The sequence below is a fragment of the Ranitomeya variabilis genome, chromosome 7, assembly GCF_051348905.1.
Source record: "Ranitomeya variabilis isolate aRanVar5 chromosome 7, aRanVar5.hap1, whole genome shotgun sequence".
Taxonomy (NCBI): Eukaryota; Metazoa; Chordata; class Amphibia; order Anura; family Dendrobatidae; genus Ranitomeya; species Ranitomeya variabilis.
In genome coordinates, this window is record NC_135238.1 from 89,717,597 (window position 1) to 89,731,284 (window position 13,688).

The 13,688-nt window shown below is 43.2% G+C and overlaps 1 protein-coding gene across 2 annotated transcripts in view; it reads right to left on the reverse strand.

The window, feature by feature from the left end:
• The window catches only part of CALCRL (calcitonin receptor like receptor), a 195,211-nt gene that overhangs the window by 60,716 nt on the left and 120,807 nt on the right, over nucleotides 1-13,688 (reverse strand). For both annotated transcript variants that reach the window (XM_077275406.1, XM_077275407.1), the window contains 2 exons: nucleotides 3,804-3,951; nucleotides 240-350 (listed from right to left, as the gene is read on the reverse strand). In XM_077275406.1, coding sequence (XP_077131521.1) covers nucleotides 240-350; nucleotides 3,804-3,951 — 259 coding nt within the window. The remainder of the gene's footprint in view (nucleotides 1-239; nucleotides 351-3,803; nucleotides 3,952-13,688) is intronic.

Genomic DNA, 13,688 nt, shown 5'->3' on the forward strand with positions numbered 1-13,688 from the left:
GTAGATAGTGTTTTTAATTATATTGTGCTGTTGTTTTATCCTCTATTTTTTGATATGAAGTGAATAAAGTACCAAGACTTTGCTTTTTCACCACCTCGTTGAGCTGGATTTTTTTCTATTTCCTGCATTCCTCACGCCTTGACACAGTGTTTCCGTGCTCCGAGCCTCCAGGGACTACAACTATGGTGAGCTGGATTTTTTCTTTTGTCTTTACAAAATACTTATTACCTAGAACTTACCAGAAGGATCAAAGTCCTGAAAATAATCAGGGCAGTGCTGCTCAGATACGTCTCCTCCTACTGCATCCCCCCAACATAACCAACCATCCCATGTCCTGTTACAAACCCGACCTAAGCAGAAGAAGAAAAGGCAGTAAGTAAAGCTACATTACACAGTATGCACTATGTTACATAGTGAGGAGAATGACAAGAACACAAGGAATTAAAATAAAGAACTAATTTGTTATAGAAGGGGGAATGAGGTTCAGAAGTCAGTGCCCACAATCTCCCTCTCTTACTAAGGGAATCAAGGTCATAGACAACTTTGTGAGCACCTGAAGATATGAGACAAATTGCACTGCCGTTCGTGAGCAACCAAATATAACTGTGCATGTCCTGAAGGAACAAAAAATCCTGATCTTGGGCTCCTCAGTTGACATCAGACATCTTCTATAATTCCAGACATGCGCCGTGTGCTTCTGAATTCGGGAAGTGAACACATCACACGGACATCAGAGGTGCAATGACACAAGGGAAAGAAAGTTGCGTGCATGTGCGAGATTTGAAGACACCAGCTCTTGCAAGTACAGTTGAAGCTAGAAGTTTACATACACTATGTAAAAAGACACATCTGCATGTTTTTCTCAATATCTGACATGAAATCAGAATAAACCTTTCATGTTTTAGGTCCATTAGGATTACCATAATTATTAATATTTGCCAAATGCCAGAATAATGAGAGAATGTTTTAAGGCATTTTTATTACTTACTGCAAAGTCAAAAGTTTACATACACTATGACCGCCAATACGTCTTTTAACTGACCTGATATATAAGAGAATAGCCTCCCCATACAGGTGACAATCCAGCAGCTGTCAGCTGTACACTATAGCTGATAACTTGCTGTATCAGCCACGATCAGTGTTTGCACCGTCCAAATCTGTTTAAACCCTTAGACGCTGCTGTCAAGTAACTACATCATTATAAATGGTTAACAGAGTGTGGGGGCTTCCTCTTTATCCAAATTGGTGCCCACAGATCATGATTGTGTGGTCCTGATGTTTGCCATGGCATTTCATCACCAAATAGTGGCCTTAGAGTCTGACTGCTATAGTAACCTGTTCAGAAGTTAGAGGCATTTAGGTGGTAAAAATACACATTTTCATTTCTGTCATACCACTTTGCAATAATTCCTGTAAAGCACCTGAAGGGTTAATAAACTACCTGACTGCAGTTTTCAATATGTCAGGGGGTACTGTTTTTAAAATGGTATCACTTTTGGGGGTTTCCCAATATATGACACCCCTAAAGTCACTTCAAACATGGATAAGTCCCTAAAAAAATAAATTTAGTAAATTTCTTTGAAAAAATGAAAAATTGCTGCTACATTTTTAAACCTCCTAAAATGCTAACAAAATAAAATAACATTTTACAAATGGTGCTGATGTAAAGCCGACATGTGGGAAATGTTATTTATTAATGGTTTGCTGTGGTATGACCATCTGGATTAAAGGGATAAACATTCAAATTTCGAAATTTGCAAATTTTTTAACATTTTTCTCAAATTTTTTATATTTTTTATAAATAAACACAAAACATATTGACCTAAATTTACCATTATCATAAAGTATAATGTGTCATGAAAAAAACAATCTCAAAATCACTGGGATTTGTTGAAGCGTTGCAGAGTTATTACCACATAAAGTGACTGGTCAGATTTCAAAAATTTGGCTCCGTCACTAAGGGGTTAAACATTTCTGGACTGTCCATATGATGATGTCATGTGTTTGGAAGCTTCTGAGCTAATTAAAGACACATCTATGGATGTATTTTAACGCGCACCTGAAACACACTGCTTCTTTGCGTAGCATCATGGAAAATGCTTTGGTCCGACATGTGCATATCAACCCAAGGATAAAAGCAAAAGACCTTGTGAAGATGATAGTGGAAGTTGGTAAGATTGTGTCAATATCCACAGTGAAACGAGTACTGTATCAACATAGGCTGAAAAGCCACTCTGCCAGGAGGAAGCCATTACTCCAAAATAAACATAAAAAAGCCAGATTAATGTTTGCAAATGCACACAGGAACAAAGAGCTTAATTTTTGTAGACATGTCCTGTGGGCTGATGAAACTAAAATTGAACTTTTGGGCATAATGACCATCATTACATTTGGAGGAAAAAGGGAAATTCTTGGAAGCCTAAGGTCCCATCCCAACTGTGAAACACGGGGGTGGCAGCATCATGATGTGGGGTTGTTTTGCTGCAGGAGGGACTGGTGCACTTCACAAAATAGATGGCAACACGAGAAAAGAAGATTATGTGGCAATACTGAAGCATCATCTCAAGATATCAGCCAGAAAGTTAAAGCTTGGTCAGAAATGGGTCTTCCATATGGAGAATGACACAAAGCATACTGCCAAAATGGTAAAATAGTGGCCTAAGGATAACAAAGTCAATGTTTTGGAGTGGCCATCACAAAGCCCTGATCTCAACCCTATTGAAAATTTATGGGCAAAGCTGAACAGGCCGATGCAAGCAAGGCGACCTACAGACCTGGATCAGTTACACCAGTTTTGTCAGGCGGAATGGGCCCAAATTCCGATCAACTATTGTGAGAAGCTTGCAGAAAGATATCCCAAATGTTGCAATTTTTTTGCAATTTCACAGCACTTAGAATTTTTTTCCCATTTTCCAATACAAAATATGGTAAAAGCAATGGTGTTGTTCAAAAGTACAACTTGTTCCGCAAAAAAACTAGCCATCACATGGCCATATTGATGAAAAAAGTAAAGTTATGGCAATGGGAAGAAAGAGAGCAAAAAATTGAAACGCAAAAACAGAAATACCCTTGGTCCTTAAGGGGTTAAAACAAGAGTGGTATCAACTGAGTGGTGGGGCAGTGGATTATCTGGGATCTGACAACTTGCAGAGAGAATCGGTGGAGTCACTGGGGACACACATGATGATGGATACCAAGGAAGACACTCTGGAGCAGAACCACGAAGACGCTAGAGGTCAGCGGGACCAGATCCATCTGACTATCCAAAAGCACAAGACCAAACTAAACCACCTCATCCACGGATCTTAGAGTCCAGTAGTGCTTCCTCTTCTTCATGATGACATGGTGGCATGTTACCACACACACCACATGTCGCAGTGGGAAGTAAAATAGATGTGGAGAAAAATGTTGTCTGCAAGGGAGGTCAAATCCAGAGCAATAGAAAAGAGAGAGTCAAGGCCTGCCTCTGCTAAAGACGTATGCTCAGAATGAAGAGAGAAATGTCACTACTGCCCAGAACTGCAATTCTCTGCACCCACCCTCCCAGCCAAGACTATGGGGAAAAGGACACGCTTGGCAGATAAACATTATGTGCCTCCAACTGCTTGCAGAAGCAACTCGCAGGACAGGACTCAACTGAAGCAAGCAAAGGGGAAAGGACTTTTATTTTTGTCATCCATAGTATTATCTTCTCTAGGGAAGCAGGGAAACCCTGTCAGTGCCTTGTGGATGCATTGGAAATGTTAATATTTTAGTATTGCTTTTATTGAATCAAACATGTCAAGATTAATTGGAAAAGTTACCTTCCTTTGTGTGCATTGGCTCTTGCATTATTTTCTGATAGCACTCAAACTGGGCTGTCATTATCTTGTTCCTTGTAACACCAGCTACTTCATAAGGTTGCTCCGCTGCTTCTGGAGTTTCCGCTACCTGTTCATTCACTGTATGAGTCTAGGGAAAATAGAAGATTTAGACAGATATCTATAGTAAATATACAGTATAGCAAAAATAATTTATATCATAACTTATTGATTTACTAAGGATTAGTGTATAGCTAACAATGTACAATGTACTTTTCACAGGGATACCGCGACAGAGTGGGGTCAGACAATTGCAGCGTCTGGTGACACATACACCTTCGGTAGTTACAACAGCTTCACCGTCCTATTTAGCACTTGTGGCTTTCTTTGCTCTATCGCTGCAAGGGTTACACTGCTTAGTTGGACTTCTGGAGTTCTCAGTCTTGGGTGATATTAGCTGTTCTGAGTTTGTTACTCCCAGCAGGCATAAGAACCCTTCTCCTTGCTTCTGACATTGCCAGTGATAGTTACTACTACCTGGTTTGGTGTTGGAGGAGTAGATTGCGCTTGGAGTAGGCTTTTGGAGAACTGTTCAGGAGATTGCTGCATAGAGTTTGAATGCTTATCCTTAGTCTCACGTATTTGGATTATCTGGTTTCTCCTACCTATCCCTCCCATGGGGAAAGACAAAGTGGATAGGTGGGTGAGCACATGGGGGGGGGAGAGATTCTCAACGCTGCAAAGCCTGCCCCCATCGTGACATTACCGCCCTCCCGATGCGATAGCATCGGGCCTCCATCTAGTAAAAAATAAATGAACAAAACTGAAAACAAAACGAAAAAGTCGCAAAACACATTGATGTGATCTGAACCCACTGATTTTGGCCAGTCAACTAATTTTTAAGGAGGGTTCCCAACTTTCCCATCACAGATTATGGCTATAAGGATTAGGCAGTTGGAATTCAATTGTCCGATCCTCGGGAAGATAAACTGTTGCCATATAACTCTGGTAGTGGTTTTCTCCCAGTGAACACACCAATACTTAGCAAAACTGAGAGCTGCTGTGCATGGGATAGTTAGGTGAGATCCTGTATGTGTGCATGTGAGTATATATACACTGCTCAAAAAAATAAAGGGAACACTAAAATCCCACATCCTAGATATCACTGAATGAAATATTCCAGTTGTAAATCTTTATTCATTACATAATGGAATGTGTTGAGAACAATAAAACCTAAAAATGATCACAATCACAACTAATATCCCACAGAGGTCTGGAGTTGGAATGATGCTCAAAATCAAAGTGGAAAATGAAGTTACAGGCTGATCCAACTTCAGTGGAAATGCCTCAAGACAAGGAAATGATGCTCAGTAGTGTATGTGACCTCCACGTGCCTGTATGACCTCCCTGCAACGCCTGGGCATGCTCTTGATGAGGTGGTGGATGGTCTCCTGAGGGATCTCCTCCCAGACCTGGACTAAAGCATCAGCCAACTCCTGGACGGTCTGTGGTGCAACGTGATGTTGGTGGATGGTGTGAGACATGATGTCCCAGATGTGTTCAATCGGATTCAGGTCTGGGTAACGGGGGGCCAGTCTATAGCTTCAATGCCTTCATCTTGCAGGAACTGCTGACACACTCCAGCCACAAGAGGTCTGGCATTGTCCTGCATTAGGAGAAACCCAGGGCCAACCGCACCAAAATATGGTCTCACAAGGGGTCTGAGGATCTTATCTCGGTACTTAATGGCAGTCAGGCTACCTCTGGCAAGCACATGGACAGCTGTGCGGCCCTCCAAAGAAATGCCACCTGACACCGTTACTGACCCACTGCCAAACCAGTCATGCTGAAGGATGTTGCAGGCAGACTCTGTCACGTCTGTCACATGTGCTCAGTGTGAACCTGCTTTCATCTGTAAAGAGCACAGGATGCCAGTGGCAAATTTGCCAATCCTGGTGTTCTGTGGCAAATGCCAAGCATCCTGCACGGTGTTGGGCTGTGAGCACAACCCCCATCTGTGGACGTCAGGCACTCAGTCCATCCTCATGGAGTCGGTTTGTAACTGTTTGTGCAGACACATGCACATTTGTGGCCTGCTTGAGGTAATTTTGCAGGGCTCTGGGCAGTGCTCCTCCTGTTCCTCCTTGCACAAAGGCTGAGGTAGTGATCCTGCTGCTGGGTTGTTGCCCTCCTATGGCCACCTTCATGTCTACTGGTGTATTGGCCTGTCTCCTGGTAGCTCTTCCAGCCTCTGGACCCTAAACTGACAAACACAGCAAACCTTCTTGCCACAGCTCGCATTGATGTGCCATCCTGGATGATCTGCACTACCTGAGCCACTTGTGTGGGTTATGGAGTCTGTCTCATGCTACCACGAGTGTGAAAGCACAACCAACATTCAAAAGTGACCAAAACATCAGCCAGAAAGGATTAGCACCGAGATGTGGTCTGTGGTCCCCACCTGCAGAACCACTCCTTTATTGAGTATGTCTTGATAATTGCCAACAATTTCCATTTGTTGTCTATTCCATTTGCACAACAGCATGTTAAATTGATTGTCAAACAGTGTTGCTTCCTAAGTGGACAGTTTCATTTCACAGAAGTTTGATTTACTTGGAGTTATATTCTGTTGTTTCAGTGTTTCCCTTATTTTCTTGAGCAGTGTGTATATATATATATACATATATATATATATATATATATATATATATATATACACACACACTGCTCAAAGAATAAAAGGAAAACTAAAAAATCACATCGTAGATATCACTGAATTAAATTTTCAAGTTGCAAATCTTTATTTATTGCATAGTGTAATGCTTTGAGAACAATAAAACAAAAAAATGATCAATGTAAATCAAAATTGATATACCATGGAGGTCTGGATTTGGAATGAAACTCAAAATCAAAGTGGAGGATCAAATTACAGGCTGATCCAACTTAAATGGAAATGCCTCAAGGAAATGATGCTCAGTAGTGTCTGTGGCCTCCACGTGATAGTCTCCTGAGGGATCCTCCCAGAACTGGATTAAAGCATCAGTCAACTTCTGGACAGGCTATGGTGCAACGTGGGTTTGGAGGATGGCACGAGACATGGTGTCCCAGATGTGCTCGATTGTATTCAGGTCTGGGGAATGGGCAGGCCAGTCCATAGCATCAGTGCCTTCATCATGCAAGAACTGCTGACACACTTCAGCCACATGAGGCCTAGGATTGTGATGCATCAGAAGGAACCCAAGACCCACTGCACCTGCACATGTTCTCACAATGGGTCTGAGGATTTCATCCTGGTACCTCATGGCAGTCAGTGTAATTCTGGCTAGCACATGGAGGGCTGTGTGGCCATCCAAAAGAAATGCCTCAACGAACCATTACTGACCCACTGCCAAACCGGTCATGCTGGAAGATGTTGCAGGCAGCAAACCATGGAGGATGTTGCAGTTCCACGATGGGGATGCCCAGACTGTCACGTCTATTACATGTGCTCAGTATGAACCTACTCTCATACGTGAAGAACACAAGATGATAATGTCTAATCTGCCAATCTTGGTGTTCTCTGGCAAATTCCAATCGCCCTACACAGTGTTGTGCTGTAAGCACAACACCCACTTGTGGATGTCGGGCCCTCATACCACCTTCATGGAGTCTCTATCTGATAGTTTGAGCAGACACATGGATGTTAGTGGCCTGCTGGAGGTTAATTTTGTAGGGCTCTGGCACTGATCCTCCTGTTCCTTCTTGCACAAAGGAGGAGGTAGAGGTTCTTCTGCTGGGTTGTTGCCCTCCTACGGCCCCCTCGTCTCCTGGCATACTGGCCTGTCTCCTGGTATCTGCGCCAGAGGGACACTGTGCAGAAAGACATAGGTACCCTTCTTGCCACAGCTCACATTGATGTGCCACCCTGGATGAGCTGCACTACCTGAGCAACTTCTGTGGGTTGTAGACACCGCCTCATGATAATGTACAGTACCTCTAGTGGTGAAAGCAATGACAAAATGCAAAAGTGACCAAAACAGCCAAAAAGGATAAGAGCAGAGAAATAGTCTGTAGTCATCCCCTGAAGAACCACTCCCATATAGGGGTTGTCTTGCTATTTGCCTATCATTTCTACCTGTTATCTGTTCCATTTGCATAACAGCAAGAAAAATTGACTCACAATCTTTGAATAATTGGACAGGTTGATTTCACAGAATTGTGATTGACTTGGAGTCACATTGTGTTACTTAACGGTTCCCTTTACTTTTTTAAGCAGTGTTTATACACACACACACACACACACACACACACACACACACACACACACACACACACTACTCACAAAACGTTAGGGATATTTGGCTTTTGGGTGAAATTTCAGGAGGATCCTAAAATGCACTCTAACCTATTCAGGTGAACTAAGGGTATGTGCACACCTTGCAGGTTTCCTGATGATCCACAGCGTTTTTTTTTTTCAGCGCAGAAACGCTGCAGATCCGCAAGTGTTTTACAGTACAAAGTAAATCAATGGGAAAAAAAATCTTTGCTAATGGTGCAGAAAAATCTGCACGGAAAATGCAGCAGATTAAAAAAAGGACCATGTCAATTCTTTTTGCGGATCTGCAGCATTTCTGCACCCATTGACTTCCATTGTGTCAGGCACATCCCCAGCAAATCCGCAGATGTAAAAAAGATCTGCGGTTTTGCTGCGGATGAAAAGCTGCAGATCAGGAGGGGGAAGAGTGTGGGCGGAGCTATGTGCATGTATTTGTGTGTGCCGGTGTCTGCGTGAATCTGTGTGTGTGTGTGTGTGTGTGTGTGTGTGCGTGTGTCCCTGTATGTGTGCGTCTCTGTGTTTTGCTTGTCTGTGTTGGCATCCTTTGTCTGATAGGACTACTGCTCCCAACCGGCAATGAATGCTCACAGTGACAGCATTGCTGATGATGGGATAGTAGTCCTGTCAGACAATGGCTGTGTTCAGTAGTTAAAAAAAAAAAAATCCAACATATAACATACAGTACATACACATAACATACAACACATAACAGAGGACATACTTACCAATCACCTAGTCCCCAAAGCCCTAGATTCTCCTGTATTAAAAATAACATAATAAACCAACCTAGTACCTTTCCACTGTAGTCCAGTTAATAACGTGTCCCACGACGATCTCCTATGTACAACACTGACATCGCCCGATGTCAGCGCTCTACAGGGGCCCAGCGATGAACTGACAGCGGGGGTAATCCTCAGCGATGTATATCCCTCCACCGCTGCCGGGAGAGAGGTCACTTAAGTTCATTCTCTCGCCGGCAACGCTGTGTGAGAAAATTCCCACGCAACATTGCCGTAAAGCGAGAAAATGAACTAAAGTAACCTCATCAGTGATGCACTGCAGGAGCCATTATCTCCTGACAGTCCATCACAGAAGGCCTATAGAGCAGTGACATCACCTTATGTCACTGTTCTATAGGGGAGATCATCGTGGGACACTCATTATTAATTGGACTGCGTCAGACAGGGAGTATACGGTTGGTTTATTATTTATTTTTTTTGCAGGTGATCTATGATGGATGTAAGTATGGTGAAATTAAGAATATTAAAATATTTTCCTGGCTGTGACTTTTTTTAACTCTTTCACTACTATAGGATTAGTAATGGATAGGTTTCTCATTGACGCCTCTCCATTATTAAGCGGGCTTAATATCACCTTACAATCAAAGGTGACATTAACCCCTTACTACCCCTTATGCCACCGCTATAGGGGAGTGGGAAGAGAGGGGCTAAGTGCTGGAATTGGTGCATCTCACAGATGCGCCATTTCTGGGGCGGCTGGGAGCTGGTATTTGTAGCCGGGGGAGGGGCAAATATCCATGGTCCCTCTCTAGGCTATGAATATCAGCCCGCAGCTGTCTGCAAAGCCTTACTGGCTATAAATTATAGGAGGACCCAACGTCTTTTTTTGGGGGATTTCCCTATTTTAATAGCCAGTAAAGGCTAAATATACAGCTGCGGGCTGATATTCATAGCCTGGGAAACCCCTTCCCAGGCTATAAACATCGGCCCCCAGTCGCTGGCTGTCCCACTCTGGACTTGAAAATTGCACGGGAGCCCACGCAATTTTTTTTTTCCATTTTTTTTAAAAATTAAACAGATATTGCGTTTAAGGCCTGTGTCACACTTGCGAGAAACTTGAGTCTCGCACCTCAATACCCGGCACTGCCGCCGGCACTTGGGACCGGAGTGTGAAGCTGCATGTATTTCTATGTACCTGAATGCTCCGATCCCAGTGCCGGTGGCAGTGCCGGGTATTGAGGTGCGAGACTCGTGCAAGTTTCTTTCAAGTGTGAATCAGTCCAACGCAGATTTTGTGTGTGTGTGTGTGTGTGTGTCTTTATTTAACTCTTTATGTACCATTTTATTATGTTTATTCCTAAACATTGGGCTTGGTATTATCTATCTATCTATCTATAGATACAGCTATCTATTTATCTATAGATCAATCTATCTGCCTGTGTGTGTAAACATTCTTCAATGGAGTATGTAAATGAAGAGGTTGGACAGGAAATTACATCACAATTCTTTTTTTTTTTTGTTCAATAACAGATCTTTATTTAGCTTTCAAACACGCATACAAATCCGCATGAAAAAAAACGCATAAAATCCACACCTGCGTCTTTTGGCAACAGAAGAAAGAATCTGCACAGAAAATTCCACAGGCAAATCTGCAACGTGTGCATATAACCCCTTATGCCCCAATGGTGGTTTGCAGGTTAATGACCGGGCCAATTTTTACAATTCTGACCACTGTCCCTTTATGAGGTTATAACTCTGGAACGCTTAAACAGATCCTGATGATTCTGACCTTTTTTTTGTGACATATTGTACTTCATGATAGTGGTAACAATTTTTTGATATTACCTGCGTTTATTTGTGAAAAAAAACAGAAATTTGGCGACAATTTAAAAATTTTTGCAATTTTCCAACTTTGAATTGCTATGCCCTTAAATCACAGAGATATGTCACACAAAATATTTAATAAGTAACATTTTCCACATGTCTACTTTACATCAGCAAAATTTTAGAACCACATTTTTTTTGGGGTTAGGGGGAGTTATAAGTGTTAAAAGTCACTTGAAGTCACTTTGAGGGGTCTATATGATAGAAAAAACCCAAGTGTGACACCATTCTAAAAACTGCACATCTCAAGGTACTCAAAACCACATTCAAGAAGTTTATTAACCCTTCAGGTGTTTCACAGGAATTTTTGGAATGTTTTAAAAAAAAACCGAACATTTAACTTTTTTTCACAAAAAATTTACTTCAGCTCCAATTTGTTTTATTTTACCAAGGGTAATAGGAGAAAATGGACTCCAAAAGTTGTTGTACAATTTGTCCTGAGTACGCCAATACCCCATATGTGGGGGTAAACCACTGTTTGGGCGCATGGCAGAGCTCGGAAGGGAAGGAGCGCTGTTTGATTTTTCAATGCAGAGCCGTAAAAATAAGAAGTCATATTTTTTCACAAAAATTATCTTTTCGCCCCCAATTTTTAATTTCCCCAAGGGTAAGAGAAGAAATTGGACCCCAAAAGTTGTTGTGCAATTTGCCCTGAGTACGCCAATACCCCATATGTGGGAGTAAACCACTATTTGGGCGCATGGCAGAGCTCGGAAGGGAAGGAGCGCCGTTTGACTTTTCAATGCAAAATTGACTGGAATTGAGATGGGACGCCATGTTGCGTTTGGAAAGCCCCTGATGTGCCTAAACATTGAAACCCCCCACAAGTGACACCATTTTGGAAAGTAGACCCCCTAAGGAACTTATCTAGAGGTGTTGTGAGCTTTGAACCCCCAAGTGTTTCACTACAGTTTATAACGCAGAGCCGTGAAAATAAAAATTATTATTTTTTTTTTTTTCACAAAAATTATTTTTTAGCCCCCAGTTTTGTATTTTCCCAAGGGTAAAAGGAGAAATTGGACCCCAAAAGTTGTTGTCCAATTTGTCCTGAGTACGCTGATACCCCATATGTGGGGGGAACCACCGTTTGGGAGCATGGCAGAGCTCGGAAGGGAAGGAGCGCCGTTTGGAATGCAGACTTAAATGGAATGGTCTGCAGGCGTCACATTGCATTTGCAGAGCCCCTAATGTACCTAAACAGTAGAAACCCCAAGTGACCCCAAATTGGAAACTAGACCCCCAAGGAATACATCTAGATGTGTTGTGAGAACTTTGAACCCCAAAGTGTTTCACTACAGTTTATAACGCAGAGCCATGAAAATAAGAAATAATTTTTTTCCACAAAAATGGTTTTTTAGCCCCCAAAATTTTTATTTTCCCAAGGGAAACAAGAGAAATTGGACCCCAAAAGTTGTTATCCAATTTGTCCTGAGTACGCTGATACCCCATATGTTAGGGTAAACCCCTTGTTACGGAGACGCTGGGTCAGTGGGTGCTCTCGTCCGCTGGCCCGGCTGTCTTTAGCAAGACTGCATGGACCACGGCTCATACCACTGAACGCCCGCTCTATCTCCCCGTGGGCAATACACTACACAGACAACACAGGGTTAAGGTAAAATAGTGTGGCAATACTTTATTGAACCACAACACACAATAGCAAACAGAACAATCTCACCATGGCTGGAATTGTTTGGTTACATGGGCGCATATAAAATATCACTGCGTCTCCACGTATTTCCAGTATGACACGATGTCAGACCTCCCAGGGTCACATGGGCACATATAAAAGATCACTGCGTCTCCATGTATTTCCAGTATGACACGATGTCAGAGCTCCCAGGGTCGCTACTCCATCTGTGGATGAACGCACAGAGAAGGGGTAACGACAAGCGTAGGGAGATGACCAAGAACTGTCCATAGAGTCCATACAAGGTCCAAAGCCAGTTGACACGATGTCAGAGCTCCCAGGGTCACTACTCCATCTGTGGATGAACGCACAGGGAAGGGGTAACGACAAGCATAGGGAGATGACCAAGAACTGTCCATAGAGTCCATACAAGGTCCAAAGCCAGTTGACACGAGAGTCACCACCTGGCTTATCTGACCATCTCCATGGAACCAGGCGACCAGCGGGTCCCAACCCTGGCTTTCTCCAAACATATCCATGGTTCAGAGATGGTCACTGGATCATATCTGTGTCCTTCCAACTGGAGCCGAAAACCCCTAGGTTGTATCCTATAGAATCCTAGGTCAGTGTCCCTCGTGATGGTGCCATGATGAATTGGCTGCAGTCCTTTCTCTTGTCTGTTGGGTGGTTTGCAGAATCTCTGGCTCGTAGCTCTGTGTTACTTCACTCTTTATACCCAAGGCATGTAAGCTACCCTTAGAACCACCCAGGGTCTTTCAGTCCAACATCAAGAAAAGGTAAACAATGGTGATGGGATTAAAGGTACCGTCACATTAAGCGACGCTGCAGCGATAACGACAACGATGCCGATCGCTGCAGCGTCGCTGTTTGATCGCTGGAGAGCTGTCACACAGACCGCTCTCCAGCGATCAACGATGCCGAGGTCCCCTGGTAACCAGGGTAAACATCGGGTAACTAAGCGCAGGGCCGCGCTTAGTAACCCGATGTTTACCCTGGTTACCAGCGTAAAATGTAAAAAAAACAAACAGCACATACTTACATTCACGTCCCCCTGCGTCCACTTCCTGACTGACTGAGCGCCGTACAGTGAGAGCAGAGCGGTGACGTCACCGCTGTGCTGCTTTCACTTTCACTTTGCGGCGCTGAGTCAGAGGAGGAAGCAGACTGCAGGGGGACGCAATGTGAGTATGTGCTGTTTGTTTTTTTTACATTTTACGCTGGTAACCAGGGTAAACATCGGGTTACTAAGCGCGGCCCCGCGCTTAGTTACCCGATGTTTACCCTGGTTACCAGTGTAAAAT